We start from the raw sequence: 14,858 nt of genomic DNA on the forward strand, positions 1-14,858 counted from the left end.
TGCTAAACAGATTTCTTGATTCAGGTGCTGACTTAGAACTGACTGTGCTATGCATTTGTCTCTGCCCCCCATCTCTGCTCGCCAGTGATTTTGAGGCGTACAAACAAGGGCAGAGGGAAAACACTGCTCCCAGAGCAGGAGTGATAGTGTCATGTGCTGGACCACATGGGTAGTTGACAGGCCCTCCTTGCTCAGGCAAGTTAATGACGTGGAATCGAGGGTTTCAAGTTTTGCTAGGGTCTGTGACAGATTAGCATCAGAGGTATAAAAGAAAATAGTGAAGCAGAGGCTGGGCGCTTCTTTCTTTTTCTTTGATGGGGTTCCTGCTTCATGGCACTTCCTTGCAAGATTGTTTCCATTTCTGATTAGAAGTCAACTGTTGCATTTCAAATGTCAGAAGATCTGTTGTTAAAGCTCGGTATGTTTTACAACTTGAGCTTATGAAGTCAGAACTGAGTCAAATGGATCTTGCTTGCAGGATTACAGTCATGCTGCATAGTTGACCAGTGCTGTGGACCCAGGTCTCCCCAGCCAAATACCAACACTCTAACAATCACTTCACCACCCTTTGCCAACTCACTAGCCTAAGGATGTCAACTGATCCTAACAAAATGGGTATTGTGCTAAATACACCTGCTATTTAAGGTGTACATGTGCATGGATTGTCAGTGACGTCTGCATTTTTGAACTCTTGTTGGCTATGAAAGCTGTCATGATAAGTTCCTGCACTTAAAAATTGAATCCCATGCCACTGGTCCCAAATCATTCTGCAACTCATGTTTCAGCTCTGCCATTCTCTCCAATAAACCCACACCCCTATATCTACCACAAATACAGAGAGAGAGAGAGAGAGAGAGAGAGAGAGAGAGAGAGAGAGAGAGAGAGAAGGAAAATAAAGGGTGTACTAGTAGGCACACCATGATGCAAAATTAGCCGATTGTTGTCAATGATGCTATGACCCTGATTCAGATCTTGCTGTGAAGAAGCATCCTGTTTGGCGATGGCTAAACCTTTTGGTTAATCCCACTGTCGTGTGGTGAGCTAGATCATGCTCATTTGGCCTCAACTCTTAGGAAAAGGCCATAGCATGACAGTAGATCAGATGCTTTGCATGCAAATGGTGCCAGTTTCAATCCGCAACATCTCCCCACAAAACTGGGGAAGACCAGAGAGTCTTTGCCAGTCAGTGCAGACAGTATACCAGCAGCCTCCCTCACAGTAAGCTTCCGATGTTCATAACTGTTTGTCAGGTATTTTCCTCATCTTTGTTGTCTTTTATGTTCCCCCCACATGTGTTCCAAAATAGCCTCCTTTCCTTAGCGATGCAACTAAAGGTTTTAATACTGTCTCCTGTTCCCTTCCAATTATACTCCTCCAGCCGATCAGAGTGTCCCTGCCAGAGCAGAGAACTCCCAGCAAATTACTTTAGGTTGCCTTCCTTCCCATTATTTTTTAAAAAAGTAATATCTAGTATTTAATTTTTAAAAAATCCCTACTCTGTTGGTGCACTGCATGTTCTGTCTATTACAGGCAACTTCTTTATCCAAAGCAGCAGTGAAACCTCTTGGGTTAACAACAACAGCTAGAACTAAAAAGGAAATTTTTTTTTTTTAAATAATGAAACTGAAAATTGATTCCTCTCTTATTATTGTGTTCAATTGAGTGTTCTCTGAATGTGGTAGTTTTCATATAGATAAATATATGTTTTTCCTCCCCCCCACTCCCACTGGTTGCTGAGATTCCACCCAGGATTATAATACCCAGAGTTCCCTGTGGAGAGAGAATGACTGTTCTTAAGCAGTTTAAGGCTGTGGTATAGATATGGTATCTTTTTAATAACTGGGGGGAAAGGGATGAAACATGGAGCAATATCCAATGTCATGTGAGGGGAAGCTTCCTTGCACAACGAGACTTCCTTTCTTCCCCTTGCAGCCCCCTTGCATGCCTCCCAAATCTGTCCCAGAATGTCCCCCAACCTCCAGGAGTAGATTTTTTTGGGGGGGAGATGCAGGCAGGATGAGAGGAAGGGGAAATATAATGCTGCTTATGAAAAGCTGGACTGCAATCATATACTCACTTACCTGGAAGTAGCTCCTTACAAATTCTGCAAAACCTAGGCATGCTTAGAATTGCGCTGTTGAATATGTGCTCACTGAATCTCTCTTCTGCTTTACCCAGAATTCTTCTTCATTCTTCTGAGTGGGAGCTCCCACCTTACTGTAGCCTTGATTTTTATTTTATTTTAGGTGGCAGCTTGATGATGTACAACCCACCTTCCCAGCTATAAAAATAAAATAAGAATAACATGGAGAAATTGATCAAAATCCTTCCTTCCTTCCTTCCTTCCTTCCTTCCTTCCTTCCTTCCTTCCTTCCTTCCTTCCTTCCTTCCTTCTCTCCCCCCCCCCTCTCTCTCTCACCTGGCGCAATGGGTGAATGCATCTGGCTGTTAACCAGATGGTTAGTGGTTTGAGCCAACTCTATGATTCTATGGTTACAGGGTTCATTGTATTTGAACAGGGACTTTCAAGTACACCTCAAATTCCACTCCATCTAACTCCCAGTGGGATGTACCAAAGCAGGTAACCTTGTTATCCCTTACCCCATTTTTAATTATAGCATAACTATCCTTCCTCAAATTTTATGCAAACAACTTTGGAAAAGGTGTGAGTTGCACCTGCTAAATGTTGACTGGGAAAGGTTTATTTTACTTCTTGAGTAAGATGGCAAGATTTTAACACTGATCATGGGTGTGTGTGTGTGTGTGAGAGAGAGAGAGAGAGAGAGAGAGAGAAGATGGAGGGTGTGTATGTGCCTATATTTCTCTCTCTCCCTCCCTCCCTCCCTCTCCTTCTCCCTCCCTCCCTCCGGACTGAAAAATGCTTCCATGCTCCTAGAGCTTAGCACAGATAGATTGAGATAAAACGTTTTTGGTGACGTAAGGGTCCATGTAAATGCTAAGTGTTGCTCTAATGGAGCTGGCAGAGATAATGAGCACAAGGATAAAGGTCTCTGGAGGCCAGAGTTTTATGAATGTTACTGATTTAGTATGTGGGGTTTTGGACTCCATTATTAAAAACGTTGCTGACCTCTGTTCAATTAGGCCACAGTAGAAAGGTACAAGCTTGATGCTTGTCTGAAGGGTTCATATTTTAAAGCTCTTCATCCCTTCTGACTTATCCCATCCCAGATCCTGCCCGTGTGGTCAACATGCCACCCGTCATATACGTTCCGGTGGGGATACATGGATACATTCGCTGCCCAGTTGAGGCGGAACCTCCGGTTACCCTGGTCAAGTGGAACAAAGATGGACGCCCTCTGCACATTGAAAAGGTAGAAGGAGCTCTTAATTGTGTATGATTTTGTTTGTTTTAGGACTTCAGCTGTTTATTACTTGCATTAACATCTGGACTTTTCTTCAAGGAGCTCAGGGTGGCATGCAAGATTGTTCCCTTCCTGTTTTATCCCCACAAAAGCCCTATGAAGTAGGCTAGGCTGAGATAGCGACCAACCTTCAGTAATGTTGGTGGGAGATTTGAAGCTGAATCTCCCCAGATCTTGATCTACCACATTGATTTAATTATCCTGGTTGAAACTAGGTTTTGGTTGTTATCCTATACTTGCTTAGCTATGAGTATGCCTTGTTGAACTCAATGGGTCTGCATCCAATGTAGCACTAAGTTAATGCCTCTTAGCTGTATACATGTTCCGATGAAGGAATTCACTGTTGTCGCACAAGCAAAAGCATAAGCAGGTTGCTAGTAACCTTGTTGCATGACAGATGGTGCAATCTGTTGTGCAATGAATTTCCACTAGCACATCCATTGTGTTGGATTCCTTTGTTGCACAACATTAAACCTCATCTGTCTTCTAGCCCTTGCCCTAGCAGACAAAGAATGTAAGTTACAGACCAATGGGACTTAGTTCTCACTAGATGTGCATAGGATTGCTGTTCATTAATCAGTTAGATTTTCTGATGAAAACTGAAAGTGAACAGTGCCCCTGCTCCATAGATATGTCCCTTGCTTCAGGTATAGCTATACATAGGAAGGTGAGGCATACAGTTGGTCAGAAATATATTTCTTACTGAAAAAGACACTTGCCCTTCTCCTGCTACTTTGCAGAACTCTTGGATATAAAAAATGGGTGTCTTACCAGAAGAACATGTTCTAGCCCAAACACCGCATGTAGTTCTTCTTATTTGGTTTGGTTGGCCTCAGCTGGATTCCAACATGGCAGCAACAGCTGGAAAAAGCTGAAAAGTCAGGACTGGTCCTTTCTCAGGATCTTCCAGCTTCCCCTCCAGCATGTGAGAGCCCCCACCTGGGTGTCCCAACCTACTGGTTGAATACCTGTCCTGTAAGGAATGCCTTTTGCCAATTAGTGACCCACTGACCCACCGCCTTCCATGTGATCTCTGTCAATTTCGGCTGGGACACCCTTGTTGCATACGAAGATGCTGCACTTCTCCCCTCCCCACACCATGTGAAAGTCTCTTGGCATTTAGAAGAGAACAATAATTTGGATTCTTCAATCTAATCAACAGCAATCTCTCCATCTAGGGTCTCATAGGGAGTTTATTCCTCTTGTCACTGTGGGAGATGAGCATCATTAATCTAACACTGGTGGAAGTATAACGGGTCATCTGGCAGATATTACTATATATGGGATGCTTAAAAGATCCTCTTTAATGAGACTCCGTCCTGCTATTACCTTGGTTTGAAAAATCCTATCAAGGACTTCATTCTTTTAAATATTTAAACAAAATACTCAATATTTAGAGTTTCCTTTAAATATTAACAGTTTAAAGATTATATTCTGACTGTTTCTAATGGAGTGTGTGTGCAGGGAAGTCATCTACTAATGTGATTCTCAACTTCAGGCATGATAGTGTTGATGATCAGGGAAGGGTACAATCCAGCCACAGCTGAGCACTTGGAAGCCTTGTGGATTTCCATGGGGAAGATACTTGTTATGTGCTTAGCTCACTCATTGAAATCAGTGAGGGTTCATTATGCCCAATGTTTAGAAGGATCATGCCCACTATTTGCCACCACAGACACATGATGTCTGTGGCTGATGTGGAGGATAGGAACCCAATGGGTTGATCCAGTGTTGGGGAATCAATCCCGATATGGGTCAGGTGCCACGATTTCGCATAGGCCCACCATTGGGAGAGGTGTTTTGGCCCATCGGTCTCCTAGTGGATTCCCAGACAGAGTCACCCTTTCTGGACCCCTTTAATGGGGTATTCGTGTGACTAAGGATCCAGCCCAATGCCTTATATGCCAAAGTTGTGACAGTTGCTATGAGGTAGGCGAAAGCAGGGCTTTTTTTCAACCAGAACTCAGTTCCATCACCTCTCAGGTGGACACCATTGTCATTCTAAGAGAATGAAGGAGGTGTTCATAGTGAGTTCCTGCACCTCTTTTTCTAGAAAAATAGCACTGGGTGAAAGTCTGCAAGCTGGCCAGTTTGCTTGTAGAAGAAAATTGCTCCTTGGCCCCGAATATGGTGACTAATTAACCATAGCAATGTCCTTACGCCAACTTGCCCGCTCCCCCACTGAGCAGGCCTCTAACTGTCTGGGTGGGTGGTAAATCATGTGCTGGTCAACCAAGAGGGCGGCCTGCTCCAGGTCACCCTCCTAAATACCCTAGGGACAGGCAGGGCACAACCCCCATGCCCATGCCCTGATTGTGGTCAATATCCACTCTTTTAGAGGGTCCGGCATGGCCAGGTGGAGGGCAGCATCAGGCAGCCACCCCCTCCTCAGCCATGCAGGAAGGTGACACTATTCCCCTGTCTGGCTACAGCCACACTGTGCGGCAAATGTCCCCCCGCCCCCCGGAGCTCCAGTTGAGCAGATATTGCCCCAAGTAAGGGTGTTCCCATCAGCAGAATGTATTTCTGTAATGAGCAAGGTAGAAATGTATATATATGTATTAATGAGCAATCTAGATTTCAAGCTGAGTGACGAAACATGTTTACCATAATCTTGTCATGGATTGTTTCTACCAAGATACAATGAGACATTATGTTCATAACATGTTGATAACTTATTATTGCATGGTGCCAGGGTTGCATGTCTTTCAGGGGAAGGTCTGTTGCTTAGTGGTATAGCATCTGCTATACATACAGAAGGGGACGCTGGTGGTGCTGTGGTTTAAACCACAGAGCCTAGGACTTGCCGATCAGAAGGTCGGCAGTTCGAATCCTTGCGACGGGGTGAGCTCCTGTTGCTTGGTCCCTGCTCCTGCCAACCTAGCAGTTCGAAAGCACATCAAAGTGCAAGTAGATAAATAGGTACCACTCCGGCGGGAAGGTAAATGGCGTTTCCGTGCACTGCTCTGGTTCGCCAGAAGTGGCTTAGTCATGCTGGCCACATGATCCGGAAGCTGTACACCGGCTCCCTTGGCCAATAAAGCGAGATGATCACAGAGTCGGCCACGACTGGACCAAATGGTCAGGGGTCCCTTTACCTTTATACATGCAGAAGGTTGCAGGTTCAATCCCCGGCATCTCCAAGCAGGGCTGGGAGTGAAGTGTACCTGAAATCCTGGAGAGCTTTTGCCTGTCAGTGTAGGCAATCCTGATCTAAATGGGAAGGAATTCAGTGTTGCACCAACACTGTATGCATCAGTGTATGCATTTCTGCTTGCCTGATGGAATGGTGCCCCTGCTTACTCCCACTGCATGCTCCCCTGACCCCTCCAGAGCCAATGGGGGGCACATAGGGAAAGGAGAATAGGGGGAAAGTCCCATTGAACTAGTGGGACTCACTGTGGTGGCTCCTGCTACCGCACGTATGGTCTGGCTTGGTATAATGCAGCTTCCTGTGTTCCCTCACATGGCTCCAGCACTGTAGCTCAGGCACCATCTTCGCTGCAATCCCAGCCTGTTACAACTCTTGAGTCAGCTGATTCCCATAAGCCAATTCCTGCCCACCAGGACCTTTTTAAAGCCATAGCCTTAGTGTTTGCTTTGTATTCCAAGGAACTTCTCTCTGGTACAAGGATATTCCCTAAGCTCCTGCCCTTCCTGCCATCCTTGATTGGTGCTCTAGATTTGTTTTGGACAACACAGCTGCTACTGGGCTGCTTGGATGGATACTAACTCCTCCTGTTCTCAGGACCTGACCACCAGAAATGACCCTCCAGGGACCCAATGTTTGGCACGATGCTTTATTCAGAGGCATGAGATCTCAGATGTCTTTGAGCAGGCAACAAAGGATACCTCCATCTTGCTTTGTTGGCAAGCTTGCTGGGGGCAGCTGTTTGGCCACAGCTGGAGAAGCAGCAGTGCACCAGATGATCCTTTGGTCATCCAGGAAGATAGTTAGGAAGCCTGAGCCCAGTTCTTTTCTGCAGGGCCCTAGATTTCCTGCCTCTTCCCAGTCCCCACTTTTAAACACCTAAACCTAAAAAATACATTTCTAGTCTTCCTTACTGGGTGATTCATGCTGTAAAGTGCAGTGCCAGGGATACCATGTCCTATGACCACTTTAATACTCCAAAGAAGATCTATACATGGATACACATAGGTGTCGTGGGCCTGCACCCAAAGCCCTCTACATACCTAGCTCCTTCCTTGATCTGATCTGGCACAAATGGCTTCCCTTAAGTGGGGTGGGCACTGGGGCTGAATGTGGACCTTCCCTGGCCTTTGGAGGAGAGCGAGCATATGTTCCCTCGAAATTACAGTCAATGGTAGCTTACTCTGGAATAAGTTGCTGTATGCTGGAATCGAGGCCGGCACTCAGGTTGGTATGGGATGATTTTGCACCCCAGCCATCATGATGATGGGAATAATTGGTGATCCTAGGGTACTTTGTTTTTGTTGAGCGCTACTGACCTGAGCTATATTCAAGCTGATGCCAGGAGGAGGAATTGTCCACATCTCATTAGCAGGGCTCTGTGTCAACATGTTTCCCCGAAGCGATACATCTGTGCCATCCAAGTAGGCCAATTATGATAACTGACCGTCTCCCAGCAGACAGAAACAAAGGGATTACAAATGCAGTCCAAAATGTTGACAAGGGGATTTTGGTTTATGAATCCTCCTCCCTCCCCCTCCCAAAAAATCTAAAGAACTGCTGTCCTGTTCCTCTCCTCTTCCTTAGCATTTGCTAGGTGTGATTCTTGATGTTTTACAGCTGCAGCTTTGAATCTTTCTTCCTGCTTCCCTCCCTCCCCTAAGAAAAAAAATAAAAAAGAACTGTGGACCAGGGCTCTAACTCCAGTAATTCATTCTCTCTCTTCTATACAGTGCTTGGAATAAAGTAGCTTGAATTAAAAAAAAGTCCACTGAATTAGTTCAGAGACCTCTGAACAACACCTGAAAGTTGCCCCCATAACTTTTGAGTGAATTGAATGTAGATAAAGTTTTAGGATGGAACTTTGAACAACTTCCAGTTAAAACCTTCAACTTTCTTACATGTGGGTTTTCTTTTTTTACACTTTGGACTTTGGGGGCTTTTAAGCTTAAATGTGATAATTGATTGAAGGAATGAATTAAGCTATTCACATCCCACTGTATCCATATTTTGATGTTGTTATTTTAGTTGTTTGAAGTACACTGTATGCCTCAGCACAGCTGCTTGTAACATTGTGAATACTGAAAAGTATTTTGCCAATGAACATTTGGATGAACTTGAACTGAGCATGAACCAAGATAGTTCATTTTGTAAAGGGGGACCAACATGAACTAGAATTAATTTCTTTTTGGACACGTTCACCTAGAATTAGAATTAGTTACTTTTTAAAAAATGAACTTTCTAAGCTCTGACATTAAGGATCTGGCAGCTGCTAGGACGTTTCTGAATTAAGGATGAGTTGAATTGCTTGTTCCAATTCTGGAAAGTTTGGGCGATTTCACTCTGCCAGAATTCCAGAGGAATGTGAAATTTGGAGTGGATTCTTCAGTTTGCACCGAGGATGCCTTCCGAGGCCTTCTGCATCCAGGTGAACTTTACATGCTCCCAACACTTGTAACGTTGACCCTGTTGCTGCATTAGAGGTTTCTGGGCATAGAGATGGAGGCTTGTGTGGCCTGGGAACAAAAAACCTGAATCATAACAGGTACCTGGACAGACTAGGCCCCCATTACTGTATTTAATGTGTTGTGCTTAGACCTGGAACTCTTTAATCCAAATTGGGTACCTAGGACAGATTTGTTCCTAACTCCCTCTCCCATAATCAGCTCCTGGCAATGACACAGTCCTTAGGCCTCCACTTGAAATTTTCTTAGATACCCATATTATTTCACTTGCAGAGGTGAAATCCATATGTCTGCAGGGGGTCAGGGCAGGGGAGAACTTCCAGAAGAAAAAAATGCAGAATTGGACAGGGTTAAAATGTTCCTCTCTCTCACCCCAAGAATTGGTCTTCCCCCTCAAAATGCAGCTACAAGTTATATTAAGTTTAGTGTGGGTGGTGCTGTGGGTTAAACCACTGAGCCTAGGGCTTGCCGATCAGAAGGTCGGCGGTTCGAATCCCCGCGACCGGGTGAGCTCCTGTTGTTCGTTGTCCTGTTGTTCCTGTTGCAAGTAGATAAATAGGGACTGCTCTGGCGGGAAGGTAAACGGTGTTTCTGTGTGCTGCTCTGGTTCGCCAGAAGTGGCTTAGTCATGCTGGCCACATGACCTGGAAGCTGTACACCAGCTTCCTTGGCCAGTAAAGCGAGATAAGTGCCGCAACCCCAGAGTCGGTCACGACTGGACCTAGTGGTCAGGGGTCCCTTTACCTTTTTACCCTGAATCACTAGGTGGTGCAAACAGCACTGTAGCAACATCTACTGACAAATGAAAAGCATTACATCAAAGTATATATTGAAATGTCAGCTGAAGAGGAGGGGTTCATTGCGGTTCCAGTCTATGCAATCTACACTTAGATATATGGCTACACATTCAACCAGATAATTTAAGCGGAGAGAAAAAGACAAAACAGCCCTATATCTCATATGAAACTCAAAAACTGCAATGTGTCTAGTCTTCTCTCTTGCCTGTGCAGTTTTCTGGCTGGAGTCTGATGGAAGATGGCTCAATTCGAATAGAAGAGGCAACGGAAGAAGCTCTTGGCACATACACCTGCGTGCCTTATAATGCCCTGGGTACAATGGGCCAGTCCCCCCCTGCCCGACTCGTACTGAAGGTATTTATTTACTTTTTAAACATTAATATATTTCTCTTTAACTGAAGAGGCTCACAAAGCAGCATACTCACAAAAAAAGAGAAGTAGTGTGGCACTGCATACCCTTAGGCTTTTATTCTAAAAGGCATGGCACACAAGGAAAAGGAACAGGGAGGGAGGAGACAGAACCTCCCCCCCCCCTTACAGGTCAGGCAGCAGTTCTTAAAGTGCTTATACCAATCAGCTTGAATGCAAATGGCCCACATACCCTGATGGAATGGCTGCTGCCAGATGACATCTGAGGAAAGGCTAAAGGTGTCTGGTCTCTCAACAGAGGCAATTGAATTGCTCTGCTTCTCCCTCAAGCTCAGCAGCCTGATGCGATAACTCTAAGGGACAGTTGGGAAGAGCCAGAGGCAGCTAGTATCTCACCTCTTGATATATTGCTGTTCTGAAAAGCTTGTGAACTATGCATATTGCACTGAGCATGCCTAACTTTGGATGCAATCCACATCAACAAAATGTCAGCTGTGATGGCAAGACGACTGTTGTGAAGCTCTCCTGGCTGGGTGTGGTGTGCGGGGGCACAGTACAGAGCCTCTCTTTGTGCCCCAAATCAGATCAGCTCACCTAAAGTGAAGAGACCACAGGCTTTGATTTAAAGGAATTTTAGATTCATTTGATTGAAATGAGTCTGTCTGATTCTGTTGCTAATGTGATAGAAGACAGATGCCCAGCCCTTTTGAGCTCAGAGGCCCCCTTGGAAGTCTAAGAAACTGCCACGAACACCACAAGTATCCATTTCATGGGAGTGGGGGTGGGGAACCAATATCTGGTGATGCTTAGACTCTCCCTGCCCAATGAGCAATTTTTTTTTAAAAAAAGGCAGCCCCCTATAATAAAATCAACCTAACAATTGCAAAATGCAAAAAAAAAAAAAAAGGAGGAAGAACCCTTAATTTAAAAAATAAAGTGGGGAGGGGCATGAGGATCTGGCAGCTACCAAGGGGTGGTGGTATCTGAGTGCACCATGATGCCTGTGGGGACTCCAGTGATATGACATACTATAACAATCCACCTTCTAAGAAGCTGAAAAAGTCAGCATGCAAATGTCGAGGAGGAGGAGATGGTGCTGTCAGTTGGAGGCATCCAGCAGAGAAGATAACCTGTCAATCTGCCAGCGTCGGGCAGCTCTCACATACTGTCTCCATGAAATGGACAGTGAATGTGAGTGTGTGCGCACGAGAGCATCGTGCAAACCAAGTCGAGCAAGCTGCATGCTTGCATGAGTGTTGTGAGCAGCTAAGCGTTGGAGGGAGAGAGTGTGCGAAGGGAGAACGAACACAGAGAAGGTATTGCACACCCGCCTCATCCGTGAATTTACATGGGTCAGTGATTGTATGTATGTCAATGTAATCTGTTTAACCATCTGGCTTTTGGCAGACTCATTAACTGGCTAAAAGTTCTGTAATTGGATGGCAGATTTTTTAAATGCAGGTTTCGGCTGTGCGTTCAATGAGAGTTGTTCGATTTTTTAATTTCCCCCACCCGCCTTTCTCTCCCCTTGCCTTCCATCCCTGGCTGCAGGACCCGCCCTATTTTACGGTGCTACCAGGCTGGGAGTACAGACAAGAGGCAGGGAGGGAGCTGTTGATACCCTGTGCTGCTGCAGGAGACCCCTTTCCTGCCATCGCCTGGAGAAAGGTACCCGGCCTGCCAGAAAAATCTGCAGTGCCTTTGGCTTTTGATGAATATTGCAGACAGAGAAGCCACACTCTGTCCCGGTAAGAGCAAAACTGCAGGTTCAGCTGCTTCGCTTCGGGCTGTACTACTGCCGCCCCCGTCCCGCAGGTGGGTGGGGGAGAGACCCAGCTCCTAGCAAGGAAGCCTTAGAAGCTGCAGAAACCTTAGCCACTGTCAGCCAGCAACAGCAGCAATTGCAAAATGAGCTGCTCTGTTTTATTCATTTCTTTATTGCATTCATATCCCACCTTTCCTGCAAGGAACTCAAGGTTTCCCCTCTCATTTAGTCCCCACAACCTCATGAGATAGCTTTGCGCAGTGGCAGTATCGTAGCCAATGAGGTTAATCCGAGGCGCGATTATTGCTAATTCAAAACTTTTCCAGAAAAAAACAACCTCATGAGATAGGTTAGGCTGAGAGGCAGCAACTGGCCCAAGGTCACCCACTGAACTTCTGTTCTCCACATCTGGGCCCCTGAACCTTCAGGGAAGGGGAGTGGCTCAGTGGTAGAGGAACAGCTTTGTGTGCAGAAGGTCCCATGTTCAATCCCACAGCATCTCCAAGTAGTCTTGGGAAAGACACAGAGTCTGAAAACCTGGAGAGCTGCTGCCAGTCAGCGTAGACCAGGCATAGACAAACACGGCCCTCCAGATGTTTTGGGACTACAACTCACATCATCCCTGACCATTGGTCCTGTTAGCTAGGGATGATGGGAGTTGTAGTCCCCAAACATCTGGAGGGCTGAGTTTGTCTATGCCTGGTGTAGACATTACTGAGCTGGGTGGACCCAGTGGTCTGACCCAGTATAAGGCAGTTGCTCATGTCCTCAGGGTGTCCCTTCATTGCTGCTTGGACTGTCTGTACCTCCTTATAGCACTGCCTCTTCTTTCTTTTTGACAAGCAGAAGCAACATACACTGCCAGAGGTCAGGAGGGGGAGATCTGTTTTGTCCATTGCTGCAGCTAAAGTGATTCCCATGGCCAAGTGCCGCCCTAAACATCACCCTACGGCCCTCTTCTGGTGCAGATGCGGGGAACCTTTGTCCCTTAGGGTGTTGCTGAACTGCAGCTCCCATCATCGCCACCAAGCACAGCTGGTGGCAAGGGATGGTGGGGCTTGTAGTCCTATGGTTCCCATACCTGTTCTTTGGGAAACAGCACTGCCTGAAACTCAAGGGAAACAGAGTGATTGCCTCATCATGCAACCAGATATTAATAGGGTGAATGCAGGTGAGATCCATGGTGTCGTAGCTCCCTCTAGCGGCCTAAAGCTTTAAACTGAGCAACAGTACGTAGAATGCAAAAGAATATCTATCTACCAGTGACCAGATCAGCTGTCATGACCTTTTGACCCATTCCATAAAGAATTCTGGTAACTGTAGTTTTGTGGCGTGGAGGATATTTTTTGAAGGGACCCCTGAAGAACTGCAGTTCCCAGGATTCCTTGGGTTGGGAGCCATGGACATCAAAACTGGCCTAGAAGTGGTTTAAAGTCATAGTGCAGATAAATGTATGCACTCAGTGTTTCATATCCCAGAATCCATCTATTCCGCCTCCCAAATATTACTGTCTTTTTTAAACATACATTACAATTATGTAATGTTCATAGCTGTTAGGTGGGCTACCTTCAGTTGTTGCAGAATTGTGCAGGCATTCAGGTCACACGGAACACTTCATCTTTTTGTTGCCTGACCCCACTGACCTGCATCCTTTGGAGGGTGAACATCTGCAGGGAGAAGCCTGCTGTACTCAAGTAGGTGCTCTACTAGTGGGGTAGTAGAGCAGGAACATTAGGGTACTTTTTTCCAGCCATCACAGACATCTCTACCAGTTGTCAGAAGCAGGTGCCTCTTAAGGTGACTGTTATAAGAAAAATATTGCCCCCTTTTCCTTATGGGGTATCTAAGAGCCCATATAGAGATTAAGTAGGTTCTCTATCGGTAGGAGAAAATAACAGAGGCCAGCCAGAGTATATTGAGAAGCAAAGCAGCTAGTAAGCATGATCTTTATTAAACTGTTGCAACAGGGTCCCCCACTCACCCCACGCAGGGAGGGAGGAGAGGAACCTAGAACAATGGTGTGCAAGCTCTTACATAGACATTTGAAAATTGCCTCCTCTGTGGCTCAAGACCACCCCCCAAAACATCATACATACATCACTGAAGGGGCTGTCTACAGCAGAAAACCTGTCTGCCAGGATACCTAATGTCACTGATTGCTTTTATCTGGGCATCCTGGCCATTCTTTTGTGATGGTAAATACTCAGTTCCTGAATCCAGGTTACAGGCTTACCCTATTTAAACACAGATACGCCCTTCAGACAGGATTTTTTAGCAAAAGACAAGGGGGAGGCTTTCCCATTTCCTTCCTCCTTGCAGAGAAACATTTGAGGTCAATTTGGGAGTGTCAAAATGGTTTCAGGATTGCTCTCCTGTACTATTTCAGACACGTAGTTTATATACTTATGCATGTGTTTGCCTTGTAAGTTTATGCACATAGAATTCCTATAACAGTGGCTAAGAAAAATTAATGCATCAACCCACCCTCAAAGAAGAGTGGTAGATGCAGATTTATATGTGCTACTTCATAGATGTACTGGATTTCTGTATTAATTATTTCTAAATTTGTACATCTCACTGTAGAGGAAGCAGACTATGGGTTGATTACCTGTGTCTCTGCTCAGCCTGCTGACCAGCTGCTAATTGAGAATGTGTAACTTCAGGGTTGTTCCTGCTCTTCTTTCTTACGATTCTTTCTCATTTAAACTGGACTTGAGCCAGGCAACCCTTCAAGTAAGGAACTGTCCACTGTAAAGGGGCTCCCCTGCCCAAACCCCACTTTATCTGTGCAGCAGAAGCACCCTCATGCCCATTCCTTGCTCTGTCCTTGCCTGCTCCCTCATCTCTGCTGGTTCTCCAGCTCCGCCTTGTACCTCTTTGTGCTCCTTTCTCCACACCTGCCTTACCTGCTCATACCGCCTTTTGGGA

At 45.7% G+C, this 14,858-nt stretch overlaps 1 protein-coding gene across 5 annotated transcripts in view; it reads left to right on the plus strand.

Annotated features, from left to right (window-relative positions):
- Positions 1-14,858, plus strand: part of IGSF9B (immunoglobulin superfamily member 9B) — a 124,669-nt gene that overhangs the window by 68,017 nt on the left and 41,794 nt on the right. For all 5 annotated transcript variants that reach the window (XM_081889741.1, XM_081889744.1, XM_081889743.1 and 2 more), the window contains exons 8-10: positions 3,190-3,332; positions 10,010-10,150; positions 11,717-11,833. In XM_081889741.1, the coding sequence (XP_081745867.1) occupies positions 3,190-3,332; positions 10,010-10,150; positions 11,717-11,833 (401 nt within the window). The remainder of the gene's footprint in view (positions 1-3,189; positions 3,333-10,009; positions 10,151-11,716; positions 11,834-14,858) is intronic.

The sequence above is a fragment of the Podarcis melisellensis genome (assembly GCF_964234715.1).
Source record: "Podarcis melisellensis genome assembly, chromosome: 15".
Classification (NCBI taxonomy): domain Eukaryota; kingdom Metazoa; phylum Chordata; class Lepidosauria; order Squamata; family Lacertidae; genus Podarcis; species Podarcis melisellensis.